The sequence below is a fragment of the Dreissena polymorpha genome, chromosome 1 (assembly GCF_020536995.1).
Source record: "Dreissena polymorpha isolate Duluth1 chromosome 1, UMN_Dpol_1.0, whole genome shotgun sequence".
Classification (NCBI taxonomy): Eukaryota; Metazoa; Mollusca; class Bivalvia; order Myida; family Dreissenidae; genus Dreissena; species Dreissena polymorpha.
The window spans coordinates 140526886-140544562 of record NC_068355.1 but is presented as its reverse complement, the minus strand read 5'-3'; the positions used below and the strand labels follow the sequence as shown (position 1 = coordinate 140544562).

Below are 17677 nucleotides of genomic sequence, written 5' to 3'. Positions count from 1 at the left end.
TCAATGAAAAATTTATTCTAAGATATATCTAAATAATATGTGGGTTTTATGTGGGATATGTTTTGATATGCATTCACGTGTCGATATTTGCTGCACCATTGCAAAGCGTTTACTTTTTTTTTACTTATTTAGTGCATAAACAATTATACAAATAATTATTTCGAATATGAAGATTCAATGCAAAATTAGACAGGTATATAAACAGTAATAGGTTCGTTATCTTGGTAGGTAAGCAGGCTTATGGGGCAGTGGAATTCAAAGGCACCTGGTTCACAACTCAGTCCTCCGCTGACAAATATTTCGGGTTCGTGTTCGGCTACACGAACAACAGGAAGTTCTACATCGTCATGTGGAAGGGCATTCACCATAACTACAAGGATGGCGAAAACTTCACCTACAAAGGCGGCATTCAGGGGGTGCAGATAAAGGTAACTGTGTATATGTGAGTGCATGTGTGTAACGTGTCGCCCCTGATTAGCCTGTGCAGTCCGCATAGGGTAATCAGGGACGACACTTTCCGCCCAAATTGGATTTTTGCTAAAAATAGACTTCATTCAAACGAAAAATGTCATACAAGCGGAAAGTGTCGTCCCTGATTAGCCTGTGCGGAATGCACGTGCTAATCTGGGATGACACTTTACGCACATGCATTAAGCCCAGTTTTCTCAGAACGCGGCTCATATGTGATTTCGTCCTTTTGGTGCAAAAAAGTACAATGTGACACTGAAATTAAAAGACACATTGTACCTTTATGCTACGATTGGGCAATATTGTAAGAATGTATGTCACATGATAAGAATAGAACGTGCTACAAAACTGATTTAGAAATATTGGCACACAAAGTGAAAATATGCAGTTTACTTCAATACTAAAACATGCAAACAATATAATTTATGTATAGCCCCATTGCCCAATGGCTTGTAAACAATAAATACTTACCTGTATGAAAATATGTGCACATTTTCAGACTTTCATCAGAAATCAAACAGACGAATCTATTTCGCAACAATTACATCGGGGCAAGACATTGCATAAACATAATATATGATTAGAAATGTTATATTTAATGACACAATGGCTAATTGTTTAAAGACAGATCTAGACCCACACAAATTACATGGTGGAACTAAAAAGGAGCTGGTTGGAAAGACGAATCAGTCTAAACCAATATTCTAATGATTTTCTTAATCCACGTAATGTCTAAGTCAAACACTTGTAAATAACGTAACATAGACGTGTCATTTGCGATTTAATACATGCAAAAAATATATTTCATGTAAAAATAATTTCACACTTTTTGTGTTAAGAAGTCCAAGGGGCAGCAGGGGGGGGGGGGGGCAAAAAGTTGCAGAATGGAGCACCTTCCTATTTCGTTTTAGATCTTCCCTTTTATCTGTCTTCGAACTTTTTGATAACTCATTGGACCTCGTTCAGTGAACAAATATGCGTTGCTGTTGCAGCTTATCAACTCAACTGTTGGTCCTGGTTCGGACTTGGCCAATGCTCTTTGGCATAGCTACAGCACCTCCGGGATATCCACCATGATTTGGCAGGATCCCAAAATGCAAGGTTGGCAGCCAAATAAGTCCTACAGATGGTACCTCACACACAGGCCCACCACTGGATACATACAGTATGCTCTAGATACTACTAAGATTATTGACATTCTTTCTATAGTATTTAGTCCCAATAATTCATCTAACATTTCACTGAAATATATCATGACATTAATAAGATATCAAGGGCTTACCATTTTGTTCCCCAGTTTGAAAGTGTACCAAGGTACTACGCTGACGGCCGACTCTGGGGCCCTATACAACAACGCCATTACTGGAGGCCGCCTGGGCGTGTTCCAGTTTGGTGAGTTCCCGATGATCTGGTCCAACCTGCGGGCCGACTGCCTCGAGCACACCAACCAGGGACTGTACATGAACGGCATGGAAAACTACGTGGAGCTGAATGATGCCATCACACTTGGTCTCGATGACAGGCATGACTATAGCGTTATTTTTTTTAATATTACTTTGTGGCCTCACAAATTTTACTTTGATGGTAAGACTATCGTTGACAAAAATATTGACTGCTTTAACATCTTTCCTTTAAACCATGCTGATGGTTTATGGTAGTCCTTGCTAAAACATGTTTAGTATGAGACGTATGCTGACTTTTATTGAACATCTTTTTGTGCTTCGTCTGTTAAATTGTGTTATTGTTTTCAGTTTTACCATTGAGATCTGGATATATTTAGACTCAAATCACACAGCTGGCCCGTATCCGGTATTCTGTGCAAGCAGCGATTTCATCTGCTTGTCCGTGATATCTGGCAACATGGTCGGCCGCTATGGAAACTATACCGTGACCTCATCGCAGACTCTTAAAGCTGACCAGTGGTATGGCGTCATATTTAGATACAGAATAGAAGGTGAGTGAGTTACTTGAAAACTAAGAGCATGTGGACGAACGCATATTTTTTTCAGCGTAGCTGTCTAACAAAGGTTTTGATCTTTACAAACGTCTATTAACAGGAAATAAAATGCTGAAGAAATTTCTCGCCCGTAGACCCGAATGAATAAAAATCTCCTACCATTCTATACATAAATGGTGACGTCACTACGTTATTGTCACCTCTATACTTAGACGCATCACGCACCTCCATTTGGAGGCATTTATGACTACGACACAAAGAAGTCCGCGGATGAATGAAGAATTTGCTTTATAAGTAAACTTTCATGTTATGATTTAAAGGTTACGTATAATTTTGTTCAGTCTTACGGTCTTATGTTAGTATCAATTAAAATTTTCGTAAGTTTTCAACAATTTCGCTCTTTATTCATTTTTTTTAAACTGTACTTTCAATTTCGGTTGTATAACAACATGTATCCTTTATTGACGAAAGTTTGCAATGAAATAGCGTTTTCAAAACCGCTTAAAAAGTTTCAGAAGGTGTATCTGATGCATGTTATGAATAGACACAATGTCATAGCTATATTGCCGACTAGTATAGGAACAATTTGGTATTTCAAGTGGCTCCATTTGCATTGCAAGAGAAGTTCAAATTGACTTGTTCAGTTTGTTAAATTTTGACACCCTAATTATGTATTTTTTTATAAGTGCCTGATAGATTTTTTTCTTTAAATAATTGAGATCAATGAAAATTTTAGTAAAAGCACAGCATTGATGTTCTATGATGGTCATTTTTTAGTGGAATAGTATGTTACAATAAAACAATTATAACTATTGTATTAATGAATTTAGATTAGGTGTCATCTTTAAATGGGGTAGTAATTCATTATATGAGATTAGCACATTATATAGTTGAAAAATAAATAACACTTTAATGACTTACCATAGTAAAATAAAGTAGCATAGAATATGTTGCAGGTCATAAAATGTAAAACTGAAATTGAAGAAGCTTTACAAATATTTTACACTGACAACACTGTTGGTTTTCCAAAAAAAATCCTTCCTATCTACCTGCCCTAGTTTTTTGGGGCAAATTTGAATATTATTAATATCATTGAGTTAAATTATTAAAATATCAATATGTTTTGATTACATTAGCTTATTTTATTATTAATAATAAATACTTTGCAAGGAAAGTCCAATTTTGTTTTAATTAGTCTTAATTAGGTACTAGTAAAATTGAAAATATCAGTGACATCCAAAACTTATATGCATATGAATGCATATTTTCTTTGACAGTTACATAGTACCCTATTTAATTGGATTAAAAACAACAAATAACTATAGTTCCACAACCCAGCCCAACCCTTCTCAAAATAAAATACACTTTTTAACAAAATACGCTTTAAAAAGTGTATTTTTTCTGCATTTTTACCGAAAAGTGTACTTTTTCTGCATTTTTTTCATAATTAAGTGCACTTAAGTGCATTTTTTTCTGTATTTTCATTATCTTTAAGTGTATTTTACTGTACTTGAAGTGTATCTTCTGTAGACAAAGTGCATCTTTTTATGCAGTAAGTGCATTTTTTTAATGAAGTGCATTTTTTGTGCATATTAGTGTATCTTCTGATTTGCAAAAAAAAATATTCTTTCTGTACAAGTGTAGTTTTAGTGCATCTTCATAAAAAAGAGCAACACTATAGCAAATAACTGAAGTTAAAGGACAGAGATATAGTGTTTAATAGGAGGATTGTACTGAATTCTTTTTTATCTTCACACAATGTTTATGGTCTTATTATTGCAATTTGTCTGCTCATAAAAATGTGAATCAGTAGAGCAGCTTTTAAAGGGAAAAGTACAACTAAATCAGGCTGTGGGTAAATAATTAAAAATATTGAAAGTGTCAAAAAAATTATGTGGGCTTGCCAGAATCAATTATATCTCCACAACATAAAAAACAAGTATTTGAACTTTCTTACACTGATATTTAACCCCAATTCAATAAATGTCTACCACATTGACTATAAACATACATTTTAAAAGACAATTTAAATAATATTTATAATTTTATATTTATTTCCTAACACCATTCAGTATGTTATATTAAAATATTCACAATTAAATATAATATGCTAAGTGTGCTGTGTATTATTCAATAAATATCAGATAAGATCAGGATCAGATAAGAGATCAATTAGCATCATAAACACTAATCCCTATCAGTGCTCCATCTAGCCAAAACAAAGGGGTGTTTATAGAATTTTGATTGGTTCTGGAACCATCTATTTGAAAACAAACCACTTTTGATTGGTTCAAGGAGCACAGGAAGTTATTTGGAGCACAGGAAGTTATTTTTGTAAACAATTTGGTTTCAGCAACTTAAATTGAGCTAAATTTTAAGGTATAATTCAGCAACATTAATTCTAGTGTCAAATGTCTTGAAATTCTTTCAGCACATGAACTATTGTGTGATGAAAACAATGTGTATTTACTACAATGTGTAAATCAACAATAAGTTTGTTGCAAAGAAGATTCAAAGTGGGTGGTTAAAGTGATCAACAACTGCCGTTTTTGTTTTTTTGAAATGCTGAAGAACAGCTGTAACAGGTTTGTATTTTCATTTCTGCATCTCTTTTTAATCAAATTAATAATGATCATTATCATATTTATGTATTGTCACTGGGAAATGTAACTGGATGAGTAAATGTAATGCAATTTTAAGGAAAAAAACACCATTTGAATTATTATGCCTGTATTTTATGGTTATTGTCATCTTAAAATTTATTTATACCTATTTCTTGTCATTAATGACCAGATTTCTTTCCCCCATATTTAATCAGAACTTTAATATTTTATATTTGAAGGCTAAACCCCAAGGTGAAATTTACATTGATCGGAAGATCCATTGGACAGAATGTGCATCACCGCCTGCCAAAAAAGGGAGCAAAAAGGGGACTACCTGATGTATGGACATGTATACCAGGTTTTACCCTGCACGAGCAGGCCAACTTGAGGGGAACAGGAGTGGGAAACCGTGCCCTGTAGCTTGTCCTTGACCAAGAAAAGATGGATTTGTTGAGAGGTAAAACTATATAATAAAGGTTATTGCAATTCAAAGACGTCACACTTCCGACCAATCCACACAGCCAAAGGAGACCACATATATTAGTACATTTATTAACAGTATTTTCTATCAAACGTAATTTCTTTAAATTATTTATGAAAAGCGTTAAGTCACATGTGATCACGAGATTAAAATTGCAAAAATAAACGAACAAAAACAACAAGCCAACAAACTTGTTTTTATTTAAATTTATGATATTTGTAGCAACTGTTGAACAAGATTACCATAAAAGCAATATTTAACACTTACATTATAAAATATCTTTCAGGACCTGATCTCAAATAAGATCATGCACGAGAAGCGCCTCGCAGACCATGACAGTAGTATTCAGACCTGATCAGCTGGTGAAGTGCTCTATAAAGGGTTGTTTATGAATGCATTCTTTGTAAAGAACAGTGTATAACAACATATATAGTGACAGGGGCTAAGCTGCTAAATATTGTCAGCATGTATGCAGTGATTTTCTTTGGAAATTCAAAACAACCTGTACGTACTGGCTCTCAGAAGGGCATGTTTTAGCGCAATAATGAACAAAAAAAGGAAGATCTTAAAAATAAGGTATAGATTTATATAAATTTCATGAATACTGTTCATTTATCATATATTAGGATCCAGGATATGATTGAATTAAATGTGCTGCTTTTGTCCATATTAAAAAGGGATTTAGAATTATTGTAATATATAAAAATCTAGTAAATGATAGGGAAAAAATTTCAGCTTAAGGAGGGGAAAACTTTAATATTTTTGAAGTGGAAACCACCTGTATTTGGCGGTTAATCAGTTACCGGTAATCAGAGGGGAGAAATTCACTCGTATGAGCTTGATATTTTCAATTGTTAATTCCAGATAGGCAATAGCCCGTTTGAATCCTCTCTTTTATGTAGATATGTAACATTTGTATTTGTTTTTTAAGGTTTAACATTCTAATAAAAGTGTGTATTTTCTATTGAATTGTACTTTTTGTTTTTTATGTATGTGTTTACACTAACCTTTCATTTAAAGAATGAATGCTGACTTCAAAATGCTGGGATTTTTTTTAAATTTGGTTAATTTTTAAGCATATTAATTTGAAGTGATAAAAAGTACACTTGAGCGTATAATGCGCTTAAAAAATTCACTTCCAACACTTCAAAAAGTGTATCATTTGTATGACTGAAAATGCACTCAAGTGTATTAATGCGCTTAAAAATTCACTTTTTATATTGTAAGGTGAATTATTTGTATGACCGGGAATGCACTCAAGTGTATTAATGCGCTTAAAAAAATTCACTTTCAATTTTGTAAGGTGTATTATTTGTATCAGTGGAAATGCACTCAAGTGTATTAATGCGCTTACAAAAATTCACTTTGAATACTCAATGAAGTGTTTTATTTGTAAGTCTGGAAATGCACTCAAGTGTATTAATGCGCTTAAAAAATTCACTTCGAATACTCCATGAAATGTATTATTTGTATGAGTTAAAATACACTCAAGTGTATTGATGCACTTGAAAGATTACTTTAGTTACTGATAAGTGTATTATTTGTATGACTGGAAATGCACTCAAGTGTATTAATGCGCTTAAATAATTTGCTTTTAATTCTGTAATGTGTATTATTTGAATGACTGGAAATGCACTCAAGTGTATTAATGCGCTTTAAAAAATTTACTTTGACCATGAAGTGTATTACTTTTATGTCTTAAAATACACTCAAGTGTATAAATGCACTTAAAAATAAACTTAAGCGCACTTATTATCATAATAAACGCACTTAAGTGTATTATTTCGTGGGAAAAAAATACACTTAAATGTATACACACACTAGTCAAGTGTTTTTTTTAACAGATTAAAATGCACTTGTTAAGCAAAAAATATGGTGCCAATAACATGCGCATTAAATGCGCATTTAATGCGCATTAAATGCGCATTTAGTGCACTTTTTCGAGAAGGGAAGTTGACTCAAACTGAATTAATTCATCAATTGATCCTATTTAATTATATTAAAAACAACATGTGTAAGATTTTGAGAATATCCCATGTATTCCTCTAGTATTCCTCTAGTACACCAACATGCACGTCTTACTAATGATTTACATGCACTCCTTAAACAGTTTAACAAAAATAATGAATGATTAATCCAAAGAAAACAACAAACAAGCTGCTTCATATAAAAAGTTAATTACATAAGCAAAAAAATCATTTTGATAATAAATCAAGATTATACTTCAACCAAACCATTATAAATTTATTGTGAGGGGGGGGGGGGGTAATGTTAGCACTAAAACTAAAATGGGGGAAATGTCTGGTGAGGGAACATCTTAGGGGGGGGGGGGGTCAGGAATTCCTGCTAAGGGCGACAGTGTTGTTAATGTGTCTTTAGAAGAAATAACTGAAGGAAAGCACTCATTGGTGTATGCCCATCCAGAAGCATTTCTGAGCATATCAATTGGAACAGCAATATTGAGTGCATCTGAAAGAGATATAACTGTTTCATGCGTTGCTTTTGATGAAGCCCACAAGTCATGGTCCTTTAATGGTAGCTTTCCTATTAGGGAATTTTATACTTATTTTTTACTCTTCAATCTAGCTCTTTTGTCATAAAATGAGAAGTTTTATTATCCAACAGGTTTTGTGTTTGATCCTCACAAATTTTATAATACCAAAGTCCCATCATATAATCATCATCACAATCAGCAGCAGCATTATCTTATTCATCATCATCATTGTTAGCAGCAGCATCATTGTGTTGTATTATCAGAATTCAATACAAATACAAACACAACCATTACAACTCTTACTACTACTAATAATAATTAATTAATTATCTACTACTACAACAAGAACAACAACTAGGACTACTACTACTGATCTTACTTCTACTACTACTAGTCTACTACTACTACTACTACTACTACTACTACTACTACTACTACTACTACTACTACTACTACTTCTACTACTACTACCACCACCACCACCACAACCACCACCACTACTACTACTACTACTACTACTTGGTACACCAGAACTTGTTGTCCATGGAGACGATAAGGAGAAATCCCAGAGTATTGATCGAACCCATGCCCAGCGGACATCATTCTCTACACCATAGCGACCATGAATTAATATTTGACGCCATGTACAACATAATTCACCTTATTACAAAAAACATGGAATTCACAAAGTGACTGAAAATGCTTTAAAATAAATGCAAATTTGAAATTTGAAACAAAACAACCTAAGCAATACATAATAAGAAACACTACATTATTGAAACACTAATACCATGAACATTTTAGGGTGTAACACCTTATGTACATGTACCAGACTTTAATGTACTACCGGTACTTTGAAACTTTATGTACCACCTACATAAAATATAGGTGTTATTGTCCATTCATTCATAGCAGTCCTAATGAATTAAGGTCATTCTCTAAACATGATTAAAGTCTAAAGAAGGAAATAATTTTGATTTTTTTTACAGTTTGAACATTAAGGTCATTCTCTCTTCTCTTCAAAGTATCACATTTCAATTATACAATATAATACAAACATTTTAGACTTTATAATCCTTAGTCAGGATAAGATAAGAGACAAATGAATTTTTATAATTTACTTCAATTTCAGGTAAGACTAATAAATCATTTATTAAGTACTACATGTACTTGGGCTAATAAATTAAACTAAGACACTCAGTGACACTTAGACAATCTGACAAAATATAAAATCTATGGCCAATATATAAGTCTAAATTCATAAATACTATCACACAAAATACATTTCATCAATAACACACATTCATATTAAATAAGTTATCTCTTTATATTATAAATATGGTACATAACGTGTCAGATAGTGGTACATAAAGTGTCGGTATATAAATGGACTGGTATGTAATGTGTGACATTCAACATTTTAAAAATCAGTTAACAATATATGGACTTCATTGTTTTGCATATACGCAATCAAAGCATATTTATGAAAAATTAAAACACACTGTTCATGGCTGTATCTTTTTATTTATACATGCATAAACTATTCTGGTTATTAATACATTTTTAAAATTATATATAAACAAGAGCACCACATTATGGGTGCCAAGCTAGGCTGCGGTGCAGTTTTGAATAAATGAAATTTATTAAAAGAATTTTTTAGAGGTTAGTGACCTTGACCTTTGACCGAGTGACCCCAAAATGGGCGTGGTGTGTATCATCACGGTGCATATACATGTGAGGTTTCAATGTTATAGGTGGAAGCACTTTGATTTTAGAGCCGATGTAAAGGTTTTAGCACGACGCGGACATCTGACGACGAGCTATGACAATACCTAGGGTTTTCCCCGAAAACAGCCGAGCTAAAATTGAGCGCCATTAGTCCAAATTTTTGACGCTCTGAAATATTAAGCTACTTTTATATGGGTAATATATGGAGCAAAGAATTTAGCCCATATAAAAAGTATCTCTAAATTCTTTGCGCGTCTTATAAATAAGATTAGAGCGCCATATAAATTAAATGGAAAACATACAACATTATGTCAAAAAAAATAAAGCTGTAAATATCTCACCTGCTCGTCTTTGATGTTGCAATTAGCACATTCAGCATTTTCAGTATCTACTTAATAAATATATGAAAGTGCCAAATGTCCAAGAAAGGCAAGATACCATGACGTCCTCCTCAAAATGTAAGATCCTTTGAACTCCATTTATTTTATCCCTGATTAATCCTCTCACACATGAGGCCTACATGTAAGATTCCTTGTAATGTTCACAGCGTTTATTTTAAATCGTTTACGTTCTCAAATTTCAGCAGGTATTTAATTATAAATATTTATTTATGATTTTGATTTATTTACTATTTCGAAGAAACAGTCTTGCAACGTGTTTAGTTAGTCTAAGTTACGTGTTTAGTGATTCTTACAAACAATAGACTGACATAAAAAGTGGCTCCTTTTGAAGCACAAACTGCATCCATGTATATATTACAGCTGGCCCGGTTTGATGGGGCCTGTTTTTTATAATAATTAATTACCATTTTTCACTTCCGTGTTTATTATGTTTACCAACGCCATGATGGAAAAAAGTCCGTTTCCCACAATGCTTAGCGCGGATTCACACAGGTCAGTAAGACCGGTGTGACACAATGAATCTCCTACAGCATTGGTCAAATCAGTTAACATAGGGATGCAGCTTTGCGTTATGCAAAAAAATGCTAGCCAAATGTTGAGCGTGAAACTATCTTATCGCTTATAGAAATAATGAGCAGGTACAGCAATATTACACTCAATTCGCCAAATCAAAAGTGTATGTGCATGTCCTCATTCTGATTCCGCACCGGCTAATCAGGGACGAAACTGTCCGCTTTTGTGATTTCTTTTTCGTTTAAGAAAGTCTCTTCTTAGCAAAAATCCAGAAATGGTCTCTAATGTAGTATCATGTATACCTTCTTACAGAAAGTGGCAGTTGGAATGTGTTATATTAATTAAATTATGCAAAACTGTGCATATTTAAGTGTATACAAAGAGTTTGGAAATGTGATATGTATAACGCATTGATTTATAACTTGTAACATTTAATGTTATTGTGCTCGGTACGGTAAATACTATATATGTCAAATATATATATTTCGAGGCACATTCTGTTTATAGCAGTCATTTTTAGCTCGACTTTTCGAAGAAACATGAGAGCTTTACTCCTCGCCCCGGCGTCGGCGTTGGCGTCGCCGTCGCCGTTGGTTAAAGTTTTTTATTAAGTCAAATAACTTTAACACTATCAAAGATAATTAACTCAAACTAGGAATACTTCTTTATGGCAACAAGACAATTGTGTAGGTCAAGGTGCATAACTCTGTCAGCATTAGTTTTAGGGTTATGCCCCTTTTTATACTTAGACAATTGAAAATTTGGTTTTGTGTTTAGGTCCACTTTATTCTTAAAGTATCCAAGCTATTGCTTTCATACGTGCACCACTTACTAACTAGCATAAGGGGACTGTGCAGGCAAATTTAATTTATGTAACTCTGACTGGCATTTTGACATAATTATGGCCCCTTTTATAATAAGAAAAATAAAAATTTGATTATGTTTTGTGTTTTGGTCCATTTTACTCCTAAAGTATCATAGCTATAAAAGAAATTTTGCTTAAATTGCCATAATTTCTTTATTAAGAATCAGATTTGATTCATACTTTGACAAAACAACACTTACCTGACATACCACAATGGACTCCACCCAAACCATACCCCACGCCCCACCCCAGAACCCCCCCCCCCCAATGTTTTTTATATTATTTTTCCTTTTTTTTCTTATTTTTTAAATACCATCTAATAAATGACCCCCCCTCCCCCCACATTATTCCCCCTCTCCACCCACACACACAAAAAGTTTTTTTTCCTTTTGAAACATAGTAAAAAACACCAATATTTATTTTTATTATTTTATTTTTGAAAGACCCTCCAACCATCCCACCCAAGCTATTGCTATCAAACTTGAAATATAATCTTATTAGTTTGTTTTATGTCTTTACCAATGTTCAATAGATTGTGGAAAATATACCTGAACTCAGAATCGTCTATAATGTACCACTTTTTTAAACATAAGCGATCAATATGTTTCAATTATGGTCCTCTTCCAGTTAGAATATGGCAATATTACCTTGACCTTATTGAATATGAACAATATCCCATAATGGCTTACGTTATACTGTCAATCACTCGAGAAGTCGAGCGCGCTGTATTCTGACAGCTCTTGTTTTTTTAATGTGTAATTCCACTAATTAGATCTTGACATGTCAACTAAGTAAATAAGCTAGTTCTACTTCTTTGGATGATTTCAAAAGCAAGTTTAACAATTCCTTTGGGCATAGGGGCAGCACCAGTGCTTAATGTTTTCTAGTTGATTATTACAGAATGTACTGATTGTTGGCAACAATTTTCATCTTGAACATTGAGATTTAGTTCCTTAGATTATTCTACACATGAACCATCTGATTAATTTGTTCCTAGTTATATTGAACATTATCGCATACACGTTTTTCCATTATATATTTACAAATTTTGAATTGCTTTTTGTTTGACTAGCTGGAATATCGCTATTTGGATTAATATTGTATAGTATATGCTTGTTTTATTTAGGGCTGATTACTATTTTATGTATGTAAGGTGGCACTATTGGCCTTTGGGTTTTATTGTTTAAATGTTAAATATAGGTACTTATAATGTTAGTCAATCCTTGGTACAATAGACAATTAACATGTGTTTCTATATGCAACACTTTATAGTATTATGTCTCTCACAAAATGAATACCCCTTTCATTTAAACTTTTCATATAAATATGCTTATTGATAATTTTAAAATTATGATTATAAAATAGAGGCAAATCCATAATATCATCACGTTTTATTATAGGCAGATTTTCGAAATACAATATATATGTTTTCAATACATCAATCCAAAATGTATTTTTCAGTACTGTTGTAAACATATTTTCTCGGCATACAATTTACCACTGTTAAATGTTTTTTTTAATGTATTATCAATTCAACTAGTGTGGAACAATTTACTTCGTTTGACACTGAACATTTCAGCCACGTTAGTTTCATGTATTTTTCATAAATATGTTTCATGGTGTCTATTCGTGGCGTTGGTAGAGATATAAATAAATGCGTAAGTACAGGTAAAAGCAGTGATTTGACGAATGTTGTCTTTCCCAGTGGTGTAAACTTTCTACGATTCCAATGGCTTACTGCGCTTTTAATACTTTCAATTTTATTTTCAAAATGTGTTATTACAATTTGTTTTTAAATAATATAAAAGATTTTCCCAAGAAATTAAAAAGTAGTAAACTCACCAATTCAGTTTACAAGTATCTAATTTTAATTTATCTTGCACTATAATTCATTGAGCCTATCCAAATTTAATTTTGCTTTGTCATATTAATAATTAGTCCAGGGTGCCTTGAAATTGTTCAAAGATGCGTTATGATTAGTGAATACGGAATGAAATCAATATGTCAAGTATTATATGCTAATTATTCTCAACATCGGCTGGCGCTTATAATCAACGAAATATGTTGGTCAAATAATGCGCTATAGTATTGTTTACTTACAACTCTTTGTTTGCAGATGAAAAACTTGGCATATTTGTTGACAGCATCTTAAGTGGAACAACTAGCAATGTGAAGAAATATAATCTAGTAAGTAAGCAATTTTTTCGGGACAAGAACTCTCTGATATGTTTATATCTGAAACTGGGTGTCATAGAAATATGTGTGATAACGAACATTAGATTGCTTCAAATCAAAGCTGTTAAATAGTGTGTTGTTTTTTTTCATTTAATTTAAAACCAAGAACATGATTGCCGCTTTTTAATAATCAATTTTTATCAGTTCATAATCAGTACAACATACCCCTATCAAGTCTGTAATGTTATTGACAAGAGTTTATTGACCTAACATATAACAAGGTATAATATCATGTACTGTGACAATTATTCAATTATTATGTAATGGGTTTTATCGCACTTATATCCCATATGCATTTTTAATCTAAGCATCACTAAAAGCATAATGCAGTTTTGTCACATAAGATCGTATAAGTGTTAGCATGCTATTCGATATAGGCGTGTTTATTATTTTAAGTGTTTTGTAACATAATATCAATGAAGGATTACTTAATATATTAGAAGTTGTGTGCGTTTATGTGTTATTTATTTGTATTTATATATTTTGCAGACTGCTATCAACGAAACCACTGACCTCAAGATGTTCATTGGTCGAGATTCCAATAATTATTTTAGGGGAACAATTGATGAAGTAAGCCAACAACATTCATTTATTTCACGCGTTACAATGTGTACCGTGTTAATCCATTTATGCCTAGTGAACTCTCCCATCCTTCTAAATACGATCAAATTATTTTCAAAATTAGGGATGTCTAGTATTTTTTCTATATTTAGAATATTTCTTACAGAAATATGTAGAATATTTCTTACAGAAATTCCTTGAAGCAAACAGCGCAGACCAAGATGAGGCGCCGCATCATGCGGCGTCTCATTTGGGTCTACGCTGTTTACCAAGGCCTTTTGTCTAGACGCTAGGCATAAATGGGTTAATACCTATTTTATCATACACACGTGGCAAACTATGCATCGATCTTCCAATTCACTTGACGTATTAATGGTTTAGATAAGTCATGTTTGTACTATTTCGTATGAAGCAGTCAGCATTTTAGTTGTTTTTCAAATGCAATTGATATAAGTTACCTAGCCATTGTTTTTGTTGAAACTGCAACTTCCGTTACTTTTTGTTTGATGTCTTAACAAGCCATATGAAACTGGGAAATACATTCAATGGCTTATTTATTTAACAGTATGAAACGTCTGATAAGCGGGAAGGTCTGTATAGTATTATGTAAAGCACATACACAGATTACATGCAATTTTGGATAATCGCTTTACAAAACTTCTTGCGTAAGTGTCATTTGTTAACACGTTTATTAGTTCTACTCCTACTCAGGTGCGCATATACAGCGAAGGTCTACAGGACGGCGAGATAGTTGAACACGTTGCGATGGCGTCCGTGGAACGTCCTGCACTCAAGGCGTACAACAGCCTGCATTTCCGTATGGAGGACTCGATCAATTCAACGACTCTGGTGAACTCAGGAAGACTACAGGGACATACAGCTGTCAGAAACGGCGGCGTGTTTGTCACGGTATGCAGGCAATGTTAAGGAAATACCATACTTGTACATTTGTTAAATGTACCTAAAGTTAGGAAATATCATTGAGCCGTTTACTCAAATAAGCCTTGTTTGCTATTAATAATTTATTAAATGTTAACGCTTGGAATGTACATGGTGCTTTCTATATTATTAGTCTTTGAACGTTATTAAAGATAAATAGTGTTCGAAGTATTCAATATTTGTGTGCAGTATCAGATTAGAGTCGATCACAATAACAACTATCTGTCCCATACAGTTCCACTGTTGATAATTATATTTACAAGTGTACATTTTATTATACTCCATCTTTATCTGCAAATATGTATTTTCAGAGCTATGAGCAATTCAAGCAATTCAGGATCGGCTATCCGAACAACCGATAAGCACAAGAAAAGGCAGATGATGCCGATTTTGGTTGGGTGAAGACTTACCCTATAATATGTGATTTAAATAGTTCTTAACTTATTTCTGTTTGATCTGTGATATTATCTTTTATCCCATAATAATTTGTAATATTGATTTTATAATATTTGTTTTGTTATGAATGATCTATATTAACTTTTTTATTGGTATTTTCTTTATTTAACAAATATATGTATAAACGTGATGCATTAACAAATTGTTTAGCAATGTATAGTCCTGTATTACTTACGTTCATGTGTTACCTGAAAGCGATGTGGAATTTTAGTGCAGAAAACTGCCGATTAGTGAGGAGTGCTGTTTATAATACCCTTACAATAGTATGTTTTTATGGCACCGGTAGGGCTGCACATGGCAGTCGCACTGTCTGTCCGTCTGCCCGTCCGTCTGTCTGTCCGACTGTCCCTCTGTCCGACCGGCATTTTGTTTTCCGGAGGTTTTATTACGCAACGCTTTAAGATATTGAGCTACATTTTGGACTGTGAGTTTACCTACATGGCCTACAGATGAAGTGTAAAATTCGTTCCGGTCCGTTGATTGTTGACGAAGATACTGGCCGTTGACAGATCTAAATTTTTGCCAAGGGATGTAATAAGCTTTAAAGGGGGATACTTTTCATGTATGGAAGGTACAAGGTCATTTTTGACAAAGGAAGTTCTATTTTTAAAGGGATATCAACCAAGGTAGGAGCTTAATAATACAAATTATTAATAATAGAAAGTAAAAGGCATGGAGATTTTAGACAAAAGTGGATATAGAAATTTTCTCTCTAATAAGCGTTTTCCTGATGTTTCTTTGCAACACTTTCAGATATTGAGCTGATTGTCGGTATGCGAGTCTACATACACGCCCTACAGATGAAGTGAGAAATTCATTCCGGTCCATTGATTTGTGGCGAATGTATGGGCCTTGGACTTAGACAATTGCTCTATAATATTTCTCTATAATAACCGTTTTCCGAAGGTATTTTTCGCAACGCTTTCATATATTGAGCCGATTTTGGTGAGTCTACCAACATGAACTACAGATGAAGTGTGAAATCGCTCTGGTCCATTGACTTTTGGCGAAATTATGGGCCTTGGACTTAGAAATTGTCAATAAAATAACTGTTTTTCTGAGGGGTTTTTTTTCTCAACGCTTTCAGCTATTGAGCTGATTTTTGGTATGTGAGTCTACCTACATGACTTTCAGATGAAGTGCTAAAATTGTTCCGGTCCATTGAATTTTGGCGAAGTTATGGGCCTTGGACTTAGAACTGTTCAATATGATAACTGTTTTCTAGAGCTTGTATACGCAACGCTTTCAGATAGTGAGCTGATTTTCGGTATCCGGTCCATTGATTTTTAGCTTAGTTATAGGCCTTAGTTTCTCTAAAATAGCTGCTGTTGGACTTTAAAGCGCAAATGGGGGCATTGTGTTTCACAAACGCAGCTCTTGTTAATGTCTTATTTTTGCCTTCTGCGTCAAAACGTTTTTCAAGTATAAAATGGCTATAATCCTTAATCGAGGAAATTGTATTGTTTGAAATATATTTTAACGATTTATAATGCCTTAAATTACTGTCCGTGATCACTTTAAGAACACATGGTCAATTTAAGTACATTAAAAGAAAATATTTATCTAAACAATGTTAAACAAAGATAGTATTTAAATGTAACATGTAATTCAAAAATTGAATGTTTGCCTATGTACATGTAATATATTTCTATGTGTATCACTGTTAACAATATTCAATCGTTCATATTATTAACGTTTTTCAAACTTCACATAAAATCTGCTTAAAAATGAACGCAGCCGTTATACTTATTCTATACTCCTAGTTAATAAGCCAATAAACCAAATATAACGCTCTTTTCGCTAGAGGATGTAAAACATTTAAAAAAAGCAAAAGATTAAATTAAACAACACAAAATGAAACTTTTTTTAAATCCTTACACATTATGCAAAATATTTGGAATCACGTGCATTCACTACTTTATCATCTTACAGAATTACATGTTTCATTAACATCTACTCTGAAAAAAAGCACAACT

The 17677-nt window shown here is 33.2% G+C and overlaps 1 protein-coding gene across 3 annotated transcripts in view; it reads left to right on the top strand.

The window, feature by feature from the left end:
* Positions 1 to 17433, top strand: part of LOC127852727 (uncharacterized) — a 51351-nt gene extending 33918 nt beyond the window's left edge. Inside the window, exons 52-60 of one of the 3 annotated variants that reach the window (XM_052386698.1) lie at positions 229 to 428; positions 1461 to 1633; positions 1766 to 1990; positions 2220 to 2422; positions 13627 to 13697; positions 14235 to 14315; positions 15018 to 15215; positions 15557 to 15638; positions 16455 to 17433. In XM_052386698.1, the coding sequence (XP_052242658.1) occupies positions 229 to 428; positions 1461 to 1633; positions 1766 to 1990; positions 2220 to 2422; positions 13627 to 13697; positions 14235 to 14315; positions 15018 to 15215; positions 15557 to 15607 (1202 nt within the window). In that variant the 3' untranslated portion in view covers positions 15608 to 15638; positions 16455 to 17433. Of the gene's footprint in view, positions 1 to 228; positions 429 to 1460; positions 1634 to 1765; positions 1991 to 2219; positions 2423 to 13626; positions 13698 to 14234; positions 14316 to 15017; positions 15216 to 15556 lie in introns of all 3 variants that reach the window. The other 2 variants (XM_052386690.1, XM_052386682.1) reach the window with 2 other exon arrangements.
* Positions 17434 to 17677: the final 244 nt, after the last annotated feature.